This window comes from Anopheles stephensi, chromosome 3, assembly GCF_013141755.1.
Source record: "Anopheles stephensi strain Indian chromosome 3, UCI_ANSTEP_V1.0, whole genome shotgun sequence".
Classification (NCBI taxonomy): domain Eukaryota; kingdom Metazoa; phylum Arthropoda; class Insecta; order Diptera; family Culicidae; genus Anopheles; species Anopheles stephensi.
This window is the reverse complement of record NC_050203.1, coordinates 47,616,800-47,634,964: the sequence shown is the minus strand read 5'-3', so window position 1 is coordinate 47,634,964 and position 18,165 is coordinate 47,616,800. Positions and strand designations below refer to the sequence as shown.

General features: G+C 44.8%; 1 protein-coding gene across 6 annotated transcripts in view; it reads right to left on the bottom strand.

Annotated features, from left to right (window-relative positions):
- Positions 1 to 17,503, bottom strand: part of LOC118513215 (anoctamin-8) — a 29,071-nt gene extending 11,568 nt beyond the window's left edge. For 4 of the 6 annotated variants that reach the window (XM_036058733.1, XM_036058734.1, XM_036058730.1 and 1 more), the window contains exons 1-13: positions 17,420 to 17,503; positions 15,863 to 16,195; positions 7,666 to 7,776; positions 7,414 to 7,555; positions 6,842 to 7,013; positions 6,542 to 6,623; positions 3,284 to 3,400; positions 2,929 to 3,059; positions 2,627 to 2,788; positions 2,346 to 2,501; positions 1,816 to 1,884; positions 361 to 496; positions 153 to 283 (exon numbers count right to left, since the gene is read on the bottom strand). In XM_036058733.1, coding sequence (XP_035914626.1) covers positions 153 to 283; positions 361 to 496; positions 1,816 to 1,884; positions 2,346 to 2,501; positions 2,627 to 2,788; positions 2,929 to 3,059; positions 3,284 to 3,400; positions 6,542 to 6,623; positions 6,842 to 7,013; positions 7,414 to 7,555; positions 7,666 to 7,776; positions 15,863 to 16,037 — 1,584 coding nt within the window. In that variant the 5' untranslated portion in view covers positions 16,038 to 16,195; positions 17,420 to 17,503. Of the gene's footprint in view, positions 1 to 152; positions 284 to 360; positions 497 to 1,815; positions 1,885 to 2,345; positions 2,502 to 2,626; positions 2,789 to 2,928; positions 3,060 to 3,283; positions 3,401 to 6,541; positions 6,624 to 6,841; positions 7,014 to 7,413; positions 7,556 to 7,665; positions 7,777 to 15,862; positions 16,196 to 17,251 lie in introns of all 6 variants that reach the window. The other 2 variants (XM_036058729.1, XM_036058732.1) reach the window with 2 other exon arrangements.
- Between the last annotated feature and the right edge of the window lie 662 nt (positions 17,504 to 18,165).

Genomic DNA, 18,165 nt, shown 5'->3' with positions numbered 1-18,165 from the left:
CCGCACGGGACACAAGCCAGATAAATAACGTTTAAAGAAAGAGAGATAGAGAGCAAAAAAGGATATTTTCAGCAAGCGTACAGGCTTTCGCACGTACGACAAATTAGGTTACAAAATAGCGTTGCCCCCCCCCCTTTCGGTAGCCCCCGTACCTCTTTCAGCTTGTCCTGATCGCGCAGGTAAAAGGCGATGTAAAAGAGGGAAAGAAAGCTGTTGACAAACTGGAAAAGGGCCACCTTGGCGATGAGATGATTCTCGTACTTTGACTGCAGCCGATAGTTCTCTGTCGATAGTTGGTGCAATAAATTGTATAAATTGGCGCGTCCCGAGCTCTTCTTCTGCCGACACGGCGGGGTTTACCTTTATCGTTCAGCCAGACGGCGAGCTTGTAGTATGCTTCGTCCATTAGTGTAATGGCGCCGGCCAGCAAGACCTTCGGTATTACGCTCAAACAGCTGAAAACGCCCTGCTCCGGCAGCTTGGCATCCCACCAGTCCTGCAGTATGGATGTCGCATTGACGCATATCGTATTGATGGGGTGGGTTCGATTGGGTTGAGGTTGGAGTCAGGGACGAACCACAAGCAGACAGAGCAAAACGTAGAATAAACCAGCAAAAACAGAAAACGAGAGAGAGAGAGAGAGAGAGAGAGAGAGAACGAGAGCGAAATATGTAGAGATAGTGGTGGTAGCACAGTAATATGGAATGAAAATATGATTGCAACCGTGTGTAACTTCAGTTTTAAATCGATTTCGGTTCCGTTCGATTGTAATTGTGGCCCAAGCTTTTCTGTTGACATCAGTGGCTTTCCACTTATTTTCCACCTTTTCGCTTGGTGGCACAAAATGTTCACCGATGCACTACGCTACTCCTGTATGCAAATATGCAACACAAACACGTCCGAATGTGCTCGAAAACTGGTATTACGGAACCGTTTTATGTTCGAAAAATAATTAAACATTAAACAAAACTATGTAACCTTTGCAAATGCACTCGTGGTGAACATTGTAAATAGATTGGTAATGTTAAAATAGCTTTGATTGCAATTGCAATGATAAATTAATTAGATTTCCTTTCAAAATGGCTGTCATTTAAGCAGTGTGGTAAAGCTATTCGTACTGTCGACATTAATTGAGAAGTAATTTGAATATATTATATTAGACTACCATTCAAATAAGTTGATATTACAAATCAAAAAACCTAAAATTCAAGCAAGTTATCCGGTTTCATAACACACAGACGTCCCTTTTGCATCTAGATTGTTGTGCATTGTCATGACAAAGCAATGATGAAGCAAAGACTCAGATTTTCAGTGCCTTCTTCTGAAAAGTACCATTCACTGGTTCAATCAATAACCGGCAGGAATGACAGCATGTCTGCCCCCTAGACCTGCTATCAGATTACATGGTGCGAACTGGGGTCGCCACATCGCAAGCCACTAAATCAATGCCACAATGTGCACAATGTGTGTACTCTTCCCGAAAAGCTCTCGCCTTTCTGCTAACACAACTTCTACCACTGTTGATGATAATGATGATGATGACGTTGATGAGGATGTCATCCACATGGCAATACGTTCATTCCGTTCCGAGCAACGGAGCAACTACTGCTACACTATCGATGAACATTTATTGGATTTCGGTGCTAGAGCAATGGGCTTAAGCGCAACATATCATTTCGCAACACACACGATCTTCTTCTAGACAGGCGAATGGGGACAAGGAACGGAGCATGAATGGTTGGGAGGTGGTAAAAATGGGGGAAATGCTACCGGCAACGGGGTGTGGTAAGAACGTAAAGAACATAAATTTCAGACCTGAGACACTATGCACATGCACTCCCACAGGCCAGCACTGCTATAGGGTAAGTGTTGATCGAGCCAATCCTGTAAATTAGTAATAACGAAATGTAATGCGAGCGTTCTTCGCGGGTGTACGGTGGTTAGTCTGTGGTGTAACTGTGTCTGGGTGTGTGGCAATACGGCTACGAAGTGGAAAACAAAGTGATTAATGTGTGCCAGATGGAGCTGGTGATCCGGCATGGGAGGATTTTGAGAGGAACGGTTATGAATATTCATGAGCGGATTAGGTTTACGAGCTCGGGAGGAATCCCGGGATCCGTAAAGTGTCGCAAAACACACACTCACATGATGAGGGTACGGTAATGTTCGGGATAAGGTACGATGATCAAAACAAGAAGCTAAACGTAAACCGAAAAAAAACAGTTCAATTACAGAAAGCAAAGCCATACGACCCGCGCATCCGAATCGGGTCGGAACGGGTGAGGCGAAGCGTGCGAAGAGGGGAGAATTCGCTAACAGGGGAGGAGAGGTGTGCGTCTAAATACCTGCAGCCTCAACATCAGGAACATCACAATAAACACCAACACCAGGCAGAGCCCTATAATTGGAAAGCTAACTAGATAACGGAAGGCTCGCCGCTGCCAGGCCGGAGCTTCCTTCGGCTCCAGCCGTCCGGTTACGGAGCTTTCCTCGAGTGGCCCCTAACGAAAGAGAGAAAGAGGGAGAGGAAATATTCAGAGCACAGAGAAATAACCCGTGAGAAACAAGGGAATGAAGGGGCTGTCTAAATAAGTCCTTGACAGGGGGCCAATCCGGATGTAAAGACCTTGTAGAGTGGGCGCGGAGGCTCCAGCAGCTCGGGTGGCGTTGACAGCGTGCCCCAGCGGAAGGCCAACTCGACCGAGTACCGCCTCCAGGCTTCCAGGTAGAGTGACGCCCAGGCTACGTTGAAGAGCGAGAAAATGACGTGTCCAATGTCTTGAGCCGTCTGTGAACGAGACATAAGCGGTCAAGGAAATGTGTCCACCGTACAGGGACACCGTGCCGAGGTTAGTAGTAGCCGTTGTAAACCGTACCGTTTTGATCGATCGCGCACGGTCTCGGTGTAGAGTTATTGTGGGAACTTACCTGTCCTCGACCCCAAAGCCCTGCATACAGAATGGTGCCCAGCACGGCCGGTACGCACAGGGCACAGGTGTAGTGTCCCAGCCAGGCAAAGTAAAGCGCCACTTTAACTCCAAAGTATGCGGCTATATCGTCTGCAAGGGAAAAACGGACGGTATAAATACGAAATGAGCACCGGCGGACATAGACAGAACGCGAAAAAAATAAAAAATAAAACACACACACACACACACATACCAAGTAGACAAATTAAAGGATAACAATTTTGCTGCTGCCTTTGCTACCAACAGCGCTCAGAAATAATATACCGAGCGATCCGGTTAGTCGGAGCACCGGAACAAGCTACATTAATTATTACCTAGAGGTTGCGGTGCGAAGAACTTCCGTACCCAGCTAGATTGGAGCTGCTGCAGAGCGGTGGTCTCGTGGAGCGGGAAAACCTGCGTTATAAGGCCCAGCTCTTGCCAGGCGGCCACTGAAAACCATAACCAAATGCTGAGCGTTAGTTTATCACGGGGGTCGAGAAAATAAAAAAGGGAATTTTCAATTGTGTGCCGAACCCGAAGTGAGATAATATCGCAAAGTCTTAGATTAATTAACATTCGAAGTAGCACCCCATCCGAGGCTCGCACCTGTGTGAACCCTGAAATGGTTCCCAAGGAATTATGCTTCGAAATGGCAAAAAAAGAAGATGCGCTCCTGTGGCACATGAGACCGTGTGAGCATGCATCCCTAACCTAATGAGATACACCATTAAATGCTCATAATGTGATACGAACTCATGAGCCCACGCGGCTGTATATTTATGATGTTCTAGGAACGAGTTTCATATTAATAGGTCGTTCCAATGAGATTCTCATTTCATTCTCATTTTCTCAGTCATGAGCCAGAGTCAGATTAGTGCGATGCTTAGCATTCCGGTTCTAATACACCGGTCTACCGGTTCTGAGTTTAAGGCTTGATTACTCAAAACCAACCAGAGCATGGACAGAAAAATGTCTACTAACAAAGTTAAGTTTGAATTGAAAATCGATCAACGACTTTTGACGAACCCCCTCGAGATGTGCCGTAAATGGTTTTCTAATGTACCGTAACACGTTGACATGATACGAAGTCACTTTTTCCTCTTGAAGAAAGCGCGACAGAAGAGCTCTCAAGCTTTATCCGCTTCGTTGAACAAGGATTGGGAAAAGTACCACTACGGTACCACGCTTCATCATGTTTTATCGATTAGTGCTAATTAGTGGATTGTTCTTTCGCTGATGCTGATGAGCGGCTTGGCATGCCTAAACAGTGTGACGTGTACTAGCGACAGTTCAACAAGTTGGGCTGTGTTGTGTGTTTTTTGCATACCATTTTTCTCCACACTCATTGCCTTTGTTTTCCTGTCACATCGATTGGCGCTTAGTGGGTGTCGGTATAATTGGGTAGGGTACAAAGGTGGCAACATAAAACTGTCGGTGTTATACTCCGCTGAGTGGCTGAGTTGGCTGTCATCGCCTGGGCGATAAATCGAATGACAAGTTTATCAGGTAATTGTGTTTTTCTGCAGCATATTCCACAGAAGTGTGGTGACGTTTGAAGAGGACTGTATTGCAACGTCGGACTGATTGTAGGTTAATAATAACGTGTGTTGCTATGTGGAGACATTGATAAACTCACAGAGTAGTACAATTTAACCTTAGTTCATTTAGAAATGGGGCACTTTGTATTACAGGGTATCACGAAGATTCTGGATATTTCAAAAAACGCCGGGATATCCTCTACTATGTCTATTAACCTGTGCAAAGCTACTTTCAGTCATCGTTTTAACCAATAAATTCTACCAATTCTTCACCAGTCAAATATCCTTAGTTACCGCTCCCTTTTTCTACAATATCTCTCTATTGGATCGAACTGGGGGCAATTTGGTGGATTCAAGAGTTTGATATGAATTTTACCCTGTTGCCATAATGGCAGCTGGCTGGAGGCCTTAAAAAAGGTAAAATTATTTTTTATGGAACTCAGTCTTATAAAAATCTGAAATAATGTTCCTTTTTGTCACAAAAAAAGAAAGCAAGCAGATTCTGTGCCATATCATAAATTGTTTCGCGAGAATATGAGTAAAACTAAATTTAAATTTCTTATGGAGATTGTCGCCAGCGGAAGCCATGATAAAATTGAACATCCGGGATTTGTTTATAGTCGGCTTTCCAAGCCTGGTTTCTGGAAACTCTCAAATCCTTCTCGGTGTCGGATTCATCGTACAGTAGAGCGGTCAGCGTTAAGATGTTTGGTCAAATCTTAGTCCGAGAGATGAGGGTTAGCTTTGATTTTCCGAAGCGCCGTTGATGATTTACGGCTCCACTCCGACGCCTAGTTTGTACCTTACGGATAGACGTCTGAGACGATTTAGATAACCTTAACCGTTTTGCCAGCTTCCGTGTTGACGCTGAAGGATTATTCGGTTAACTGTGCTTAATAAATTTTCGCTTCTCCTCTTGCAGGTCGAACGAACTTTTCTTAACAACACGCTGTAAAAAGGTTCCATTTTTGCCCACTAGGAGCGTCACTATCATTGAAGCATAGAGCCCCATTTCTAAACAAACCAAATCTTCATACACAACCCAAAGAGGGCTCTTCAAACTATGCTGTCTAAGCTAATATTTTACATCCATTTTTCCAAATCCACTTGTCCGCAGTAGGGTCATCGTTAGAAGCTGTGTAAATGTAAATAAATCACGGAGTGTAAAAAAGAATTCTAAATCGTAACAAATAAGCACTTTCCCAAGTGCTGCGCCCGAGCACACATCCTACAGGCCGATGGTTTATTTTCGCTTGTGCGCTTCTTATCGTGCCGCATTAGACGATTCATGACTTGCTGGCCAACAATAAACTTTTAACAAGTTTCGCTGAGTGGTCGACTTTGTTCGGCCGGACTACGGAATCCCGGTGGTTGGCAAGCAGATTACTGGGATAGACGAGCTGCCGTGCAACTGCCCGAGGCACACTGAACACATGTTGAGCAAGGCCCAGGCATCCCAAGCTCAAACGGACCACATGTAAGTTGGGCAAACAAAATCCTCACCCGAAAACACTTCTAAACCAAGGACCGGCGTTATTGCAAGATATGATCCACAAACATACATGCGAAAGTTTGATTCACCGGAGACCTTTCTCGGTAACTCTCTTGCTGCTAGCATGTGTGAGACTTGGGCAAGGTTATCGCAGCGCCAGTCACACCATGCAATCGGGACGGAGCAAGGCACTGTGCTTGGTTGGCCTAACTTTGGAGTTTCCTTCGTCAATGGCGGACGTTTTTCTGGCTGGATGGCTAAAGCTTCGTGGTGTCGGTTCGAATATAGCAAAAAGGATAAAATGACCATGGGGGGAAAAACACAGAAAACCCGCGCCGTTCGGTCTTTGCGGTCCTGCTGACTGCAGTGTGAAGCCTTTACCAGCAAAAATAACGCCAAAAGATTAGAATGAACCGTGTTGATGATGGTGATGATGATGAGCATGATTTGTCATGACAGTTGACGATGAGTGCTTTTAATGATGGTAACGTTTTGGCAACGGTCCCAACAGTCCCCCCCCCTGCGGTGTGTATACCTCACTACCATCACCACCGACTTACCGATGCTCTGTCCCTCCTCGACCTGTGCCCGGCCGTGCAGTGCTTTCAGATCTGACGTGCCAGCTCGCAGACCCTGCAGAACCTGTAGCATGCCAAGATATGATGGATGGAAGTAATGGAGCCGTATTAGTAAAATATCGATATTGCTACCTTCGCCGTAAGCACGCGTGACGCGCGAACGGCAAGCAATCAGCTGATAAGGCGCGACGAAAGCGACGGTCCGGGATTCGTAACCATCAAACATTCTTCCGCCGAGCGTGCCGAGTGCTCTGTCGATCTCATATTGATGAGTTTGCTTACCTGTAGCACGAGCCACTGCCGTTCCTGGGACGTAAAAAGGCTGTTGGCACCCTCGCTGTCCTTCGATTGGGCGAAGCAATGACTTTCCCGTTTGGTGAACTCCTTCAACGCTCCGCCGAGGTCCGTCCGCAGTCGCTTGGGCAGGCGGGCATCTTCGGCTGCCTTAAATAATCTATGAGAGGGAGAAACGGTACACGGTACTATCAACTTGGCACGCAAGGCCAAGAATGTGGGTGAAGGGGGGGTTGGGTTGGTTGGCGAAAGAGACTTTTATGGTTCCGATGTTCAAAAGAACCGGGGGAGGAAAAGGTATGTAATCGGAGGTTACGATTGGAGACATTCGTGCGAGAGCAATTTCAAACGGAACGAGCTTCAGAAGATTAGATGACATTGCAATGAGAAGGAAAGTTTTTGTTTTGTGACTTTCGACTTTTGCCAGCACGCTCTTGTCTACCTCTTGGAACTCTCTCCGAACTGCTTGAGATGCATTTTTGTCATCGTGTTCTTTGTTGGTGGCGTCTTTTGATAACCCAGGCATTGGAGCATAGTGAGTAAGGACACGGATTACTTACACATTCATTGGGGCGGTTATGTAGAATGCGGTACGCTTGGTGCTTTCGTGTGCCCGTACCATCGCCGACAGTCCCAACCCTTCCGGAGGGTTAGCCTTGATCCTGTTTAGCAGCCACCGCAGCGCATCATCCGGAGCGTCTTCTGTTTCGAGATGGGGGCAAGTGAGAGAAAGAACAGGGATCCAACCCGTCGTTACACAGTACCGGCGGTGATGACAGTAGGGTTGCGCTTGGGTTCGTAATTGTATTTACCTGGAAATTCAATCACCACATCACACTGGGTAGGAATTTTGTTCAACCATAGCCGTCGGGGTGTCATCAAATGGCCGGCACAAGGCACACGTCTGCGGATTAATCTCGATGCTGGGGAGCGAGAAAAAACAATAATGAAGAAAATGCGGTCAAATTTATTACCACCGAAACGACGCCAAACGGACGGACGCATGGATATTTGTGGGCGCGGATCTGATACGGCTATTATTTTCGGTTAAGGTTAGGTAAATAAAATAAAAATACCATCGCAATGAAATAAACTCGATACGGGGTTTCGTGTCGTTTATCTTTTTCTTGGAAGCGTCTTAAGCTTAGCTCTTATATTATAGTTCAATTATGATTAAACTATTTGATACCACGTAGTTGGTTAGTCAAATCTTCACTTCGCGAGGACGGTTCGCCTCGCCACTCTGCCGCCCTGCTGTTTCATATACTAGAAATGATTAAAGTGTTGATTATTGATCACCATTCCTTATGTTATCCTACCTTTAAAGGAGCTGTTCCTTTTCCAGCTACAAATGAAAATGAGGGCAAAACAAAACCTATCTAATCCATATTAATGATATCTGCTTCGCCCAACCGAACTGGTGGTTCGTTTATTTTCATCGGTTTAAAATTGAACCTGCAAAAGCAGCAAGCATTTAACTTAAGCTTTCGAAAACATTAATTTAAAGTGTCAGCAAAAAGGTATTGTAGTGCTTAATCTTCGGGAAAAGAAAAACTTTTCCACTCCAAACGGTGATTGTGCAACTTCTACTGAGCATCGTCTTCATGACGCAACCATTACATTGAACGACCGTCAGTCCAGATCGCTATTATTGTTCTGTCCGGTGGCTTTGCACGCTTTCTGTGGGTTCTTAAGCCTTGGTACTTGTACCGTGTGCCTTAATTGTTGGCTGCGAAAGGATGTCAAATGTTTTAAAAGTGATGAAAATTGGTAAATTACTACATCACGAATTAATTTATAAAAAGTCTCGTAACGTTCACGGTTATAAATATGAGCTAATATATCCTCCGACGTAAAAGCTACGATTTTTGACATACTCAGAAAAGAAAATCCTACTGAAAAAGGTTATTAATGGTTTTACCAACCATCCAAGATGCCGCAATATATCGTGCCGCAAATCTTGCGAAGCGTACCGTGAAGCAAATGAAATTAATAAACATCACTCTCATCAGCGTCCAAAGCGCTTTGATTCGTGGCCTTCCAGCTCCCGAAATACTGGAGCCAAAACGGTGTCATGAACCGTACCATCGCGATAGAATCAACCATCCACCGGAGACCCGGTTCTACCGACCGGGCCCCGAGGCCTGGTCTGAACCGCTAAAATATAGACACACAAGCTGTTACCTATTGCGCTGGAATCGATTCAGGATTCGCATTTGTGCTGACGTCAAACGACGAGGATCCCTTTCACCTGTACCGCACTGGCGGCCACTTGCGAATGGGCCCACACCCCACACTGTGCCATGGTGAGTATCGTTAAAGGAAACAGTGACCAGAAGTCTATTACACCGGTCGTGTTAGGGTGGAAGGAAATGGTAGAGCTGATTTTTTTCCTTCTACTTCGTTCTTTAAGCAGTTAACACGGTGGAAACTTTGAATAGAGACTTATCGGGCATTCATTTCACAAAATCAAATGCCCGAACATTTTTCCCCCCACACCCACACACCGAATAGGAACAAGCTCATTCATTTTTCCAGGTTTATGCTCGTCAGCTTTTGTACGGTGTGCAGTGAAGGGAAAAAGTTTATTTATAGGGCACGGGGATTGATTTTTGGTTTTACTTTCCAGCAATTTGCTTAACATTTCAAGGATATTTCAGCTCGCCTGAAGTTGTTATGCATTGGCTAAAAATGGAGCCGAAATTAGATTTCTGTTCCACTGGTCTGGGAAGGATACTGTCTGCACACAATAAAAAAAGAAACCGTCGCGTAATTGAAGGCAAGTCCGAAACCGTGTTAATCGAGTTAAATTGAGCTGCATAAATGGCTGTCCTGTAAAGGAAACGGTTCCACGGCAGACGCGAATTTTATTGCACAAAAATCGATCAGCGCACTCATCTTGTTTCACACATTTGCACATCGGGTTAACCCCCCCCCCCCCCCAAGTGACCCCTAGTGTGTAAACCCCGAAACATGATTCTGCTGCCTCCCTCATAACAATTGGCTGCGGTGGCTATTTATACCGCTTTCCCGTGCATTGTTTCCGTTTTCCATCCTTTCGTTCGTTCGTTCGTTCGTACGTATCGCCGTCAGTGCTCAGACCAACACGTCCATATGGGCGTTCGACTGCTAGCAAGAACCAACGGCAACCCCGTCACGTCAATCAATGCCCAACGGAGACAGCATGAATTTTCATGTGATTATTATTTCATATAAATCAATAAAAACGACACAGAACCAAGCACGGCGTTCAACAAGCGTTTTGGGAAACACGAACCTGAACCGGGGAACCCGGGCTGGTACTGGTGCGAATGATCGGCAGCTAATTAGATAATCAAATTGCTAGCAAATCAGCAAAACGGTGTCCATGCACCCTACCTTCCTCCGTGCATGCCTTCATCTCACCACCCACGAGGTTGTTGATGTGCGAGCAACAGTTTCTTATGGAACGTTGCCCACAGCAGACTTCCGGTTGGCCGGCCAGCTATGCATTGCACTCTACAGCACGAGATGATACGGACAAGGTATCAAGTGCATGGTAATGGTTTTAAACAGCTTGATTGAATTATGTCATCTCGATCGGTGACGTGTAACGGAAATTGTATTACATTGTTGTGCCGTGGATTGTGCCGAAATGTTGGTTTGCTGAATATGGAACAGCACGGTAAAGATAAGGCAGGATTTGCATTGAATTATTTCAATTGCCAATTGGCTCTTTTAGATAAACAGTTGCTGGCTAAGCCCTGAGAGATTTAGGTTGTTCAACATGGCAGGACTGGGATTCAAATCCCGTCCATCTCATGTTTCGGTAACTACAAAAAAAAAATCAATTACTACAAAAACGACTCATTTTTTGATAATGTGTGTCGAAAACTTCGCAATTCGGTAACACAACAGTACCGACATCAGTCTTTCATAGTGCTCAATCGTGTAACGCATCTCATGCAGACTGCCCACTTCTGCTCAGGACTATCTATGCAGTTACGACTAAAACCCATATCGAGAAAATTGCAGACCATATGGACCTAGTGTATAGGTTGAACTGAGTTGAAGCACATATTTTTGATTTTATTACTAGGATAATAAAGGGTCAATGGAGCTTCACAATAGTAGTTCACGTTGTTATAGCACATAACATCATTGGGCATCACTCCGTACTCAGAAGGGTATAATAAGGTCAAGGAAAGTGGAAATCAGGCAGTCAAGACCTTCCTTATTTTCATATAATGACCTCTTAGGTCATGTCTGCCATTGTTGGCTTACTAGACTTAATAGTGCCACATAGTAAGATAGTTATTCTTTGCACTGGGGGAACGGTGCCCGGGTGGGATTTGAGTCCCGTTCCTGTCTTGTGAAGACCGGTTCCGCTGTCATCTCTACTATGAGTGGCCCGTCAAGAGTCAAAAGGCCTATGGAGGTTGAAAAGAAAAATTGATGTCTTAGAATGTTTTTAAAGAGGCTTTTTCAGCCTTTTAATTAAGTGCTGAATATGTTTGAATAAATCTTAACTAATTTCTTGGTAGCAAGAATAACATCGCCGATTGTACAGAGATTAATCCCTGCTTTTTGTTGTTGCATTACCGACTGCTTAGTGCTGTAACAACTCTTTAGATGCAAGTAACCGTCATATTCGTATGGTCACTTTATACCACATGAGTTTCATCAAATAAGTCTCTATTCACGATGTTAGGCGTGTAAATCTAAGAGCGAATCAATAGGTCAATAAGTAAACATCTTCGTCGTGTTCGCATCATGATATGGCCTGCATTTCGAAAAATTCATCTCCAAAAACTGAGATTCACACGAAAATGTTCTTAAATCAAATGACCTCAGCATCGGTATTTAAATGAAATCTTTAAATATAGTCAGTGATTGTTGGCGCTGTAGTATATCAGGTTAACGTAAAATTCTGTATTTTCTAGCTATAAGTATTAGGCGCTGCCGGGCTTCACACGGCAGGACCGGGACTCAAATCCCATCCAGACCGCCTCTCCGTATGCAGAGCTGACTATACTTTGCTACGGGTGAACTCAAGTCACAGAAAGCCAGAAATGGTAGGCCAAGAAATTTGAATGTTGTAGTGCCAAGAAAAAAAAATCATGTAAAGACCAAATCACAGCTAGAGGTGCTAATAGGTCACCGAGGTTGCTGTTGGTGACCGTAGTGCTGATAAGCGAGATCCTATCCAGGTTATCACAATGCGGCGCCGAGACGTGTGTTCTTGATGGTTTTGGAGTAGTGGTTAAGTTAAGGGGAGGTTTTAGTCGGTAAAAATCCCGGGGGAGTGAGTCGTAGCACAAACCACAATGAGGCAAACAACTGACTTTTGGGACGGCAATTCGGCTTGGGAAAAGATCAGGTAAGTGTCAGGGAAGTACAGCTCCCAAGAATTCCTCATTGTAGGAGAGTAGTTCCATTATCGTATTTTGAAATATGATACTTCGGTGAAGACCAAACGGTGGGTAGTGTCGTATCAATAGGCAATCCCGCAAGACTCAGTCATTGGACCCACATGAAATCGCTGCACGACGGGATATTTCAGCTGGAGTTGTCTAATGATGCAACGATAGTGATCCCACTATTCGGAACTCACGGTAGAAGGATGCACTATCCGCTCGGCCGAGAATACTATCGAACAGAACGTTGAGATCTGCGAAATGTAAATGAATAGCGCTCTTCTTGAGCTAGCTAGCTAGACTTTAAGCACTGCAGACAGCATAGCAACTTTCGAGGGTTTAGTCCCATAGGTCTTGATGAAAATATCGTCCTTGCACGGTTAACATCAATTTCAATCTGTGGTCAATTTCAAATCAAGTGGACGCGACAAACGGGCTGCTATTAGTTTAGACAGACCAAAGACTATAAAGGTTTCAGTTAGCTTTTATTGATTTTGCAGAATATGAATATGAAAATATGTTCTGCAGCTTACTCTGTGTCCTTATGTGTTTTTATAACGATACTAACATTTTAGCTTTAAACGTTGATTAGTATTCTTAACTCTCGGAAAGCTTATTTAAATATGTGTATGCAGTATTATTGAATTTTAATGAATTATACTACAAATTTAAAAATGGCCTATGCAAACAAAAAAAACCTTGATGTATGGCTTCATTAGTTTGATTGGTTTGACTGCTCCCAAGAATGCTATCACTCTTTACTAGTTTATAGTCAACATTCTTGATGGTCATACAATAGCTCATCATCAATATTCTCTCCGTGAGTGTTATAATCAACGTATGTGCCAAAATTTACAAACCTTCCTTCACTCATGTTTGATCAATGCTGCAGCATTCAGGATGAAGGATTGCGCCAAGCACACTCACACACTCAGACAAACACACACGCGACGAGAGCTTTTCTTCGTTGAAAAGCGTACAAGGAAGAGAAAGTGCTCTTTAAGTGTTACATACAGTTTGCGTCAGTTTCCATAGTTACAAAACTTGGTTGGGAATCGTGGAAGGGTGGCAAGGACGGATCTCTGACTCAGGGAAAAGGGCAACTTTACCGGTGTATGGATTGGTAAAAGTTTTTGCCCATCGTTCAATCAATGTCAACGTTTACAGCAACCAATCAAACGTTTGTTACAAGATATTGAAATGATTCGTCCCGGTGAACATTTTCTCACAGCGTGCTTAGGCCAAATGGTTCATGGTTTGCAAAAGAGTGATCCTTCAAGCGTACAGTTCCATTGTGAAAAACACTGAAATTGATTAAAATTCTTTCAATCACTCCAAACCACGGACTAGAACGACGTCGAGCATTACACGTTTCGGTTCCATTTCGACTCTGATTATTTTATCAAACGCAGCAATAAATAAATGGTATCCGGTTAGGCTGTGAATGGAATTGTTAATACTGCGTAAAATGCGCAACAACATTTCTCCATCAATTTTATGCACGGACCGATACCGCCCGGTGCACATATACCTTGACGTTCGATTCGGGTGAATATTTTATGGGTTCATTTTAGTATTTTTGTCGTGCGGTCGGATAGAAAGCTCATTTTGAGTGGGGTTTGCTCATTAAAATGCGTCCCCTGTTGCACGAACCGAAGTGTAATAAGGCAAAACATGGAAATGCAAAAAATCAATCAATCGTTTATGAATTATTAGTGGAGAATTCTTCGAAACGCTTATCGAACGAACCGCTCGATTCCTGAGGTAGTTATTGCATGATGGAATACACCTGTTTTAATTCAAGAAGGTCAGTCTACTTCCTTGGCACTACAACCTCGGACCCTTCTACCCGCAGCTTGATAGTCAGTCCAAGGCGGGATGCGGTCTGTATGGCATTGTGTGAAGACCGGCACAGCTATCTCCTCGGCTCCAACTTTTAGTTTGGCTACCAGAAAATAAGAAAAAAAAGGTTCCATGTTTGTTTAAATTGTGTAACGCAAAACAAAATCACTCAAGAGCTCGGTCCAGCAAGAGTCCCCCAATCAGCAAACAAATCTAATCACAACGCTCTGTTTGGTGAGCAAACACAATTTCGATGAAAATCAATCGAATTCTGCAACGCTCGAATGGCCTGATGCCTGATGATGGGCTGCGTTGTGTGCTTTCTTAAGAATTAATTTACCACCTCTGGCAACCGTAAACGGTTGCGGTTAGCAGCGCAGGGCGCGCTGGGCGACCATTACCCGCTGGTATCGGACAGATGGAGCGATTTTTTGAAAGCACAGAAAAAAACCCGACAATTGACATAATGAAGCGGAAGGGTCTAAATGAACACCCGTAAAAGCTTTGGAAAAATAATGCGAATCACTGCAAACGAAAAGAAACAGGGAAACCCGAAACGATCCGGCGAAACAAAACCAGCAATCTGCTGCGAGGGTTTTTTGTCTGGTTCTCCACCGACCATAAACATTGTCCGGGAAGTTGCCACAGTGTCCAGCTGCTTTTCCCTCGCATTATGCCCATCCGAAGAACAGCATCATCGGTTCGGCCAATTCAATCGTTTCGCCGTCTTACAGCAGATGATGGTGGGCAAACATATTTTTGCTTCAATATTTAGTTTCAGACAGTTTGAGGGCCTTTTTTGTTGTAGCTGTTGCGTGTGACCAACTTGCTGGTCCTGGTCTAAAACAAGAGCAAATAACTAGGACAAACAGAGTGTAAGAGAGGGGGCCATCGTAAAGTATGGGAATTGTTACACATTGATTGGAGCAGCGAGTAAGTAAAACAAAAAAAAAAACAACCCTTCCAGCTCGCTTCCGGAATAGCTCTAGAAATTGGCCCCGTACTCTGTAGAGTAGTAGTAGTTTTGCCGGGTCGTATCGCGGCTGCTTACGGTACCGTATCTGTACCGGGCACATGCAATAATGCAATTGTGCAACAGTAGTAACCCGACCTAACACACCAACCCGTCCGAATGGCTCATTGCACGATAGCTGTGCCACTAGTGTGGGACCGAGTACCGAAGCGGAGCGTATCGTCGTATCGCAAAACCGTGTCCGTACTGGAGCGGTTGAGGCGAGGTTACATAACAACAAACCGAGCGAACGAACGGAACGAGCCCCACAGACCAGCGTCACTGCCGATTTGGGCGAAAAATCGATAACTCTGTACGGTGCGATAAGGTGCCGGCGGGTTACGCGTGGGACTCGCCAACCACGCACCACTACGAGATTTCCCCAAGGAGCCGGACCAGCGGCACCAATGTGACAGATTTTTCTACGTCGTCGTCGGCAAATCGCACCAAGTCAAATGGCAGCATCCTTTGCTGCACGCTGCGAAAGGATAATGACTTTGCCATCGATTATGTAAATTTGACGTGCCTTGGTCAGCAGTTTTTTCCGCTCTCGCTGACTCTCTCGCAGACTCTCTCCCTTTGTAAGCTGATTGTGTCACAAGGGTTCGATCTTGACGCCATCCGAATATTACCTTACGTGGCCAGAAAGCACAAGCCGCTTGTCAAGCTTGCTTGACGCGACTCGCGGCAAAGCAGATGGGGGAGAAACATTTGCCCGCCAAACGTGTACTCCACTGTTCGGCGTCGGAAAACGCTTACCATTTTCAACACAGGAAATAATTTTTCCCTTCCGCCGGCGCAGGTTCGACTCGAGGTTGCTTTCGTCGCCGTAATCCTCGTTTCCGGTGTCCTCCGATTCCTGGTGCACGTCCTCGATGATGCCACTGTCGTGGATGTTTTCGCTAGCGATCAGTAGCGGATGCTGCTGATCCATGGTGCGGTTCACTGTTTGGATTTAACCGTGTTAAATTATCGTTTTGTTTCTTATCCCCAAACGAAGTACTAAACGCTCCCTTCACTTTAAACCATCTTCCTTCACTACACCAACACCATTTCTTTTAGAACTTCACACAACCCTACAATTATTATCAGCTGTAGAAAGGAAAAACTTCTCCAGTAAGAAAAACGGCCTGTTTTGTAGCAGACAGCAAATTATAAACTACGTAACAGCACTTGCACTTGGCTATTAGGCCCTCGCCCTCCGGGCTTTCAAAGCCTGTTTCGATAAGGCGTTTCACGTTCGTGTGAAGTCGTCCACGGTGGAATGTAGATTTTTGTTTTTCGCACTCCTTTTTCATACCCGGACGTCATTTTCGTCTGCACCTTAATGCTACCCACCGAACACCGTTCTAAGCGCAAACTATTTTTCACGGCACTTCCTGTCCTTACGTGTGTGTGTGTATGTGTGCCTTGGGAGCATGCAATCGTAACTTTCTGATGTTGATGTTGATAATAGCTGCCAAACATGAGGCAGATTTGTGGCGTTGCTGCTGTTTGCCTTTTCCTACCCTGGAAAAGGTAAATTTTTCGTACACGCAATCTATGTCACTACACACACACACACACTTACACATACAAACCACTGGAGCAGTATGCTCCAGCAGTCAGACAAACAAAGGGCACGTACACACTCTTACGCATGTTTCGCTGTCACAACAACAACAGCAACGGGGAACGGCGTTGACGCTAGGGGGTTAGAGACGCAAAGTGGACGCAGTGTTTGGTCCTAACAGTTGGCTTCTCGATCCGTGCTACCGATAGATTCTTGCTATTTCTTGGCCCTGTGACCTTTCGTCTAACCGAGGGAATAAGCAAGACGTCATTTTGCGTTGCAGCCAGCCAGGGCAGCAAGCGCAGTTTAGGAACAAAACTTCCGAAACACTTGCTATTTTTGAATTATTATAAATATCGTGATTGAAAATTGAGTCACAATAATAGAATAATATTGGAGCGCAGCTAGTACACCAACGCTAAAAACTGTCGTTGATAGAAGAGATTGGATTTCCTCAACTTTTTCTCGCAGCATTTTATGTAATCACATTCACTTATTATCGCGATTCGCTTGTTTTATGGGCCAGCTACATCGCATTTCGAATCTCCCGTTTTTTCCGCTCTATCTTCACAAAGAAAACACATAGTTTTTCTTACGCTGACGTTTTATTAACGCCACGGAACTCCGTCACAGTATTATCCCTGTGTCGCACTTTCACCAATGAATGCACTACGATGTGTATGTGTGTGTGTTTGTGTGCGCTTGTATACTCCCTAGAGTATCCTTTTGGAGATTTTTTTGTGTGTTATCTCCTTCACTCTTACATGCTCCTCCACCCGCTCGAACTCCTTAGTGTAATGTCAATGTTGGGGAGCAGAAAAATCGTGTGACCGTTCCGGGAAAACGTTGAACTACGAATGAGACGAACCGACGGATGACGGATCCTTCCGAAGCCATCCCACCCGGTTGAGGATGTATTGGTGCGAGGCGCATGACGCCGTTACTGCGCCGTCGCCGGGAAAGCCGGCAAAACGTTTTCCCGTGCGTGTTGGATGACGTTCGCTTGTCAACAATCGAACACTCACGCGCCCACACGGAAAGGATGCACGGAAGGTTTCCCATTCCGGTCCCAACACCCGGTTTCACGGCCCGCTTCCGTACAAGCATTCTGTAAACATTTCAGTACACGAGAACACAAACACTCGTACAGTCGAGTGGAGCAATGTCCCCATGGTGGGTGCGAGCGGGCGAATGAGAAAAGGGATGAGCGAGCGATAACAACAAAACTTTTTCCGTGATCTCTCTGTTTAGATTTCCACGAGGCCGTTTCGGAATGTCGGTGAAACGGTTAGCACGGCCATTCGACACCTATCGTCTGGTCGAGTTTTTGCTCATTTTCTTTCGAGCGGTATGATTTAATTAGGTGATGGTGAGAAGTTTCCAGGATTTTGTTGATTTTTGATAAACGCCTAATGTGTTAGTTTCAATTAACTTTCTTCTAGTGTAGGCTAATTTTTTGAGTTGTTTTGTATTTTTGAACACGAATTTTTTGTGTGAAGAGTTAGTCATA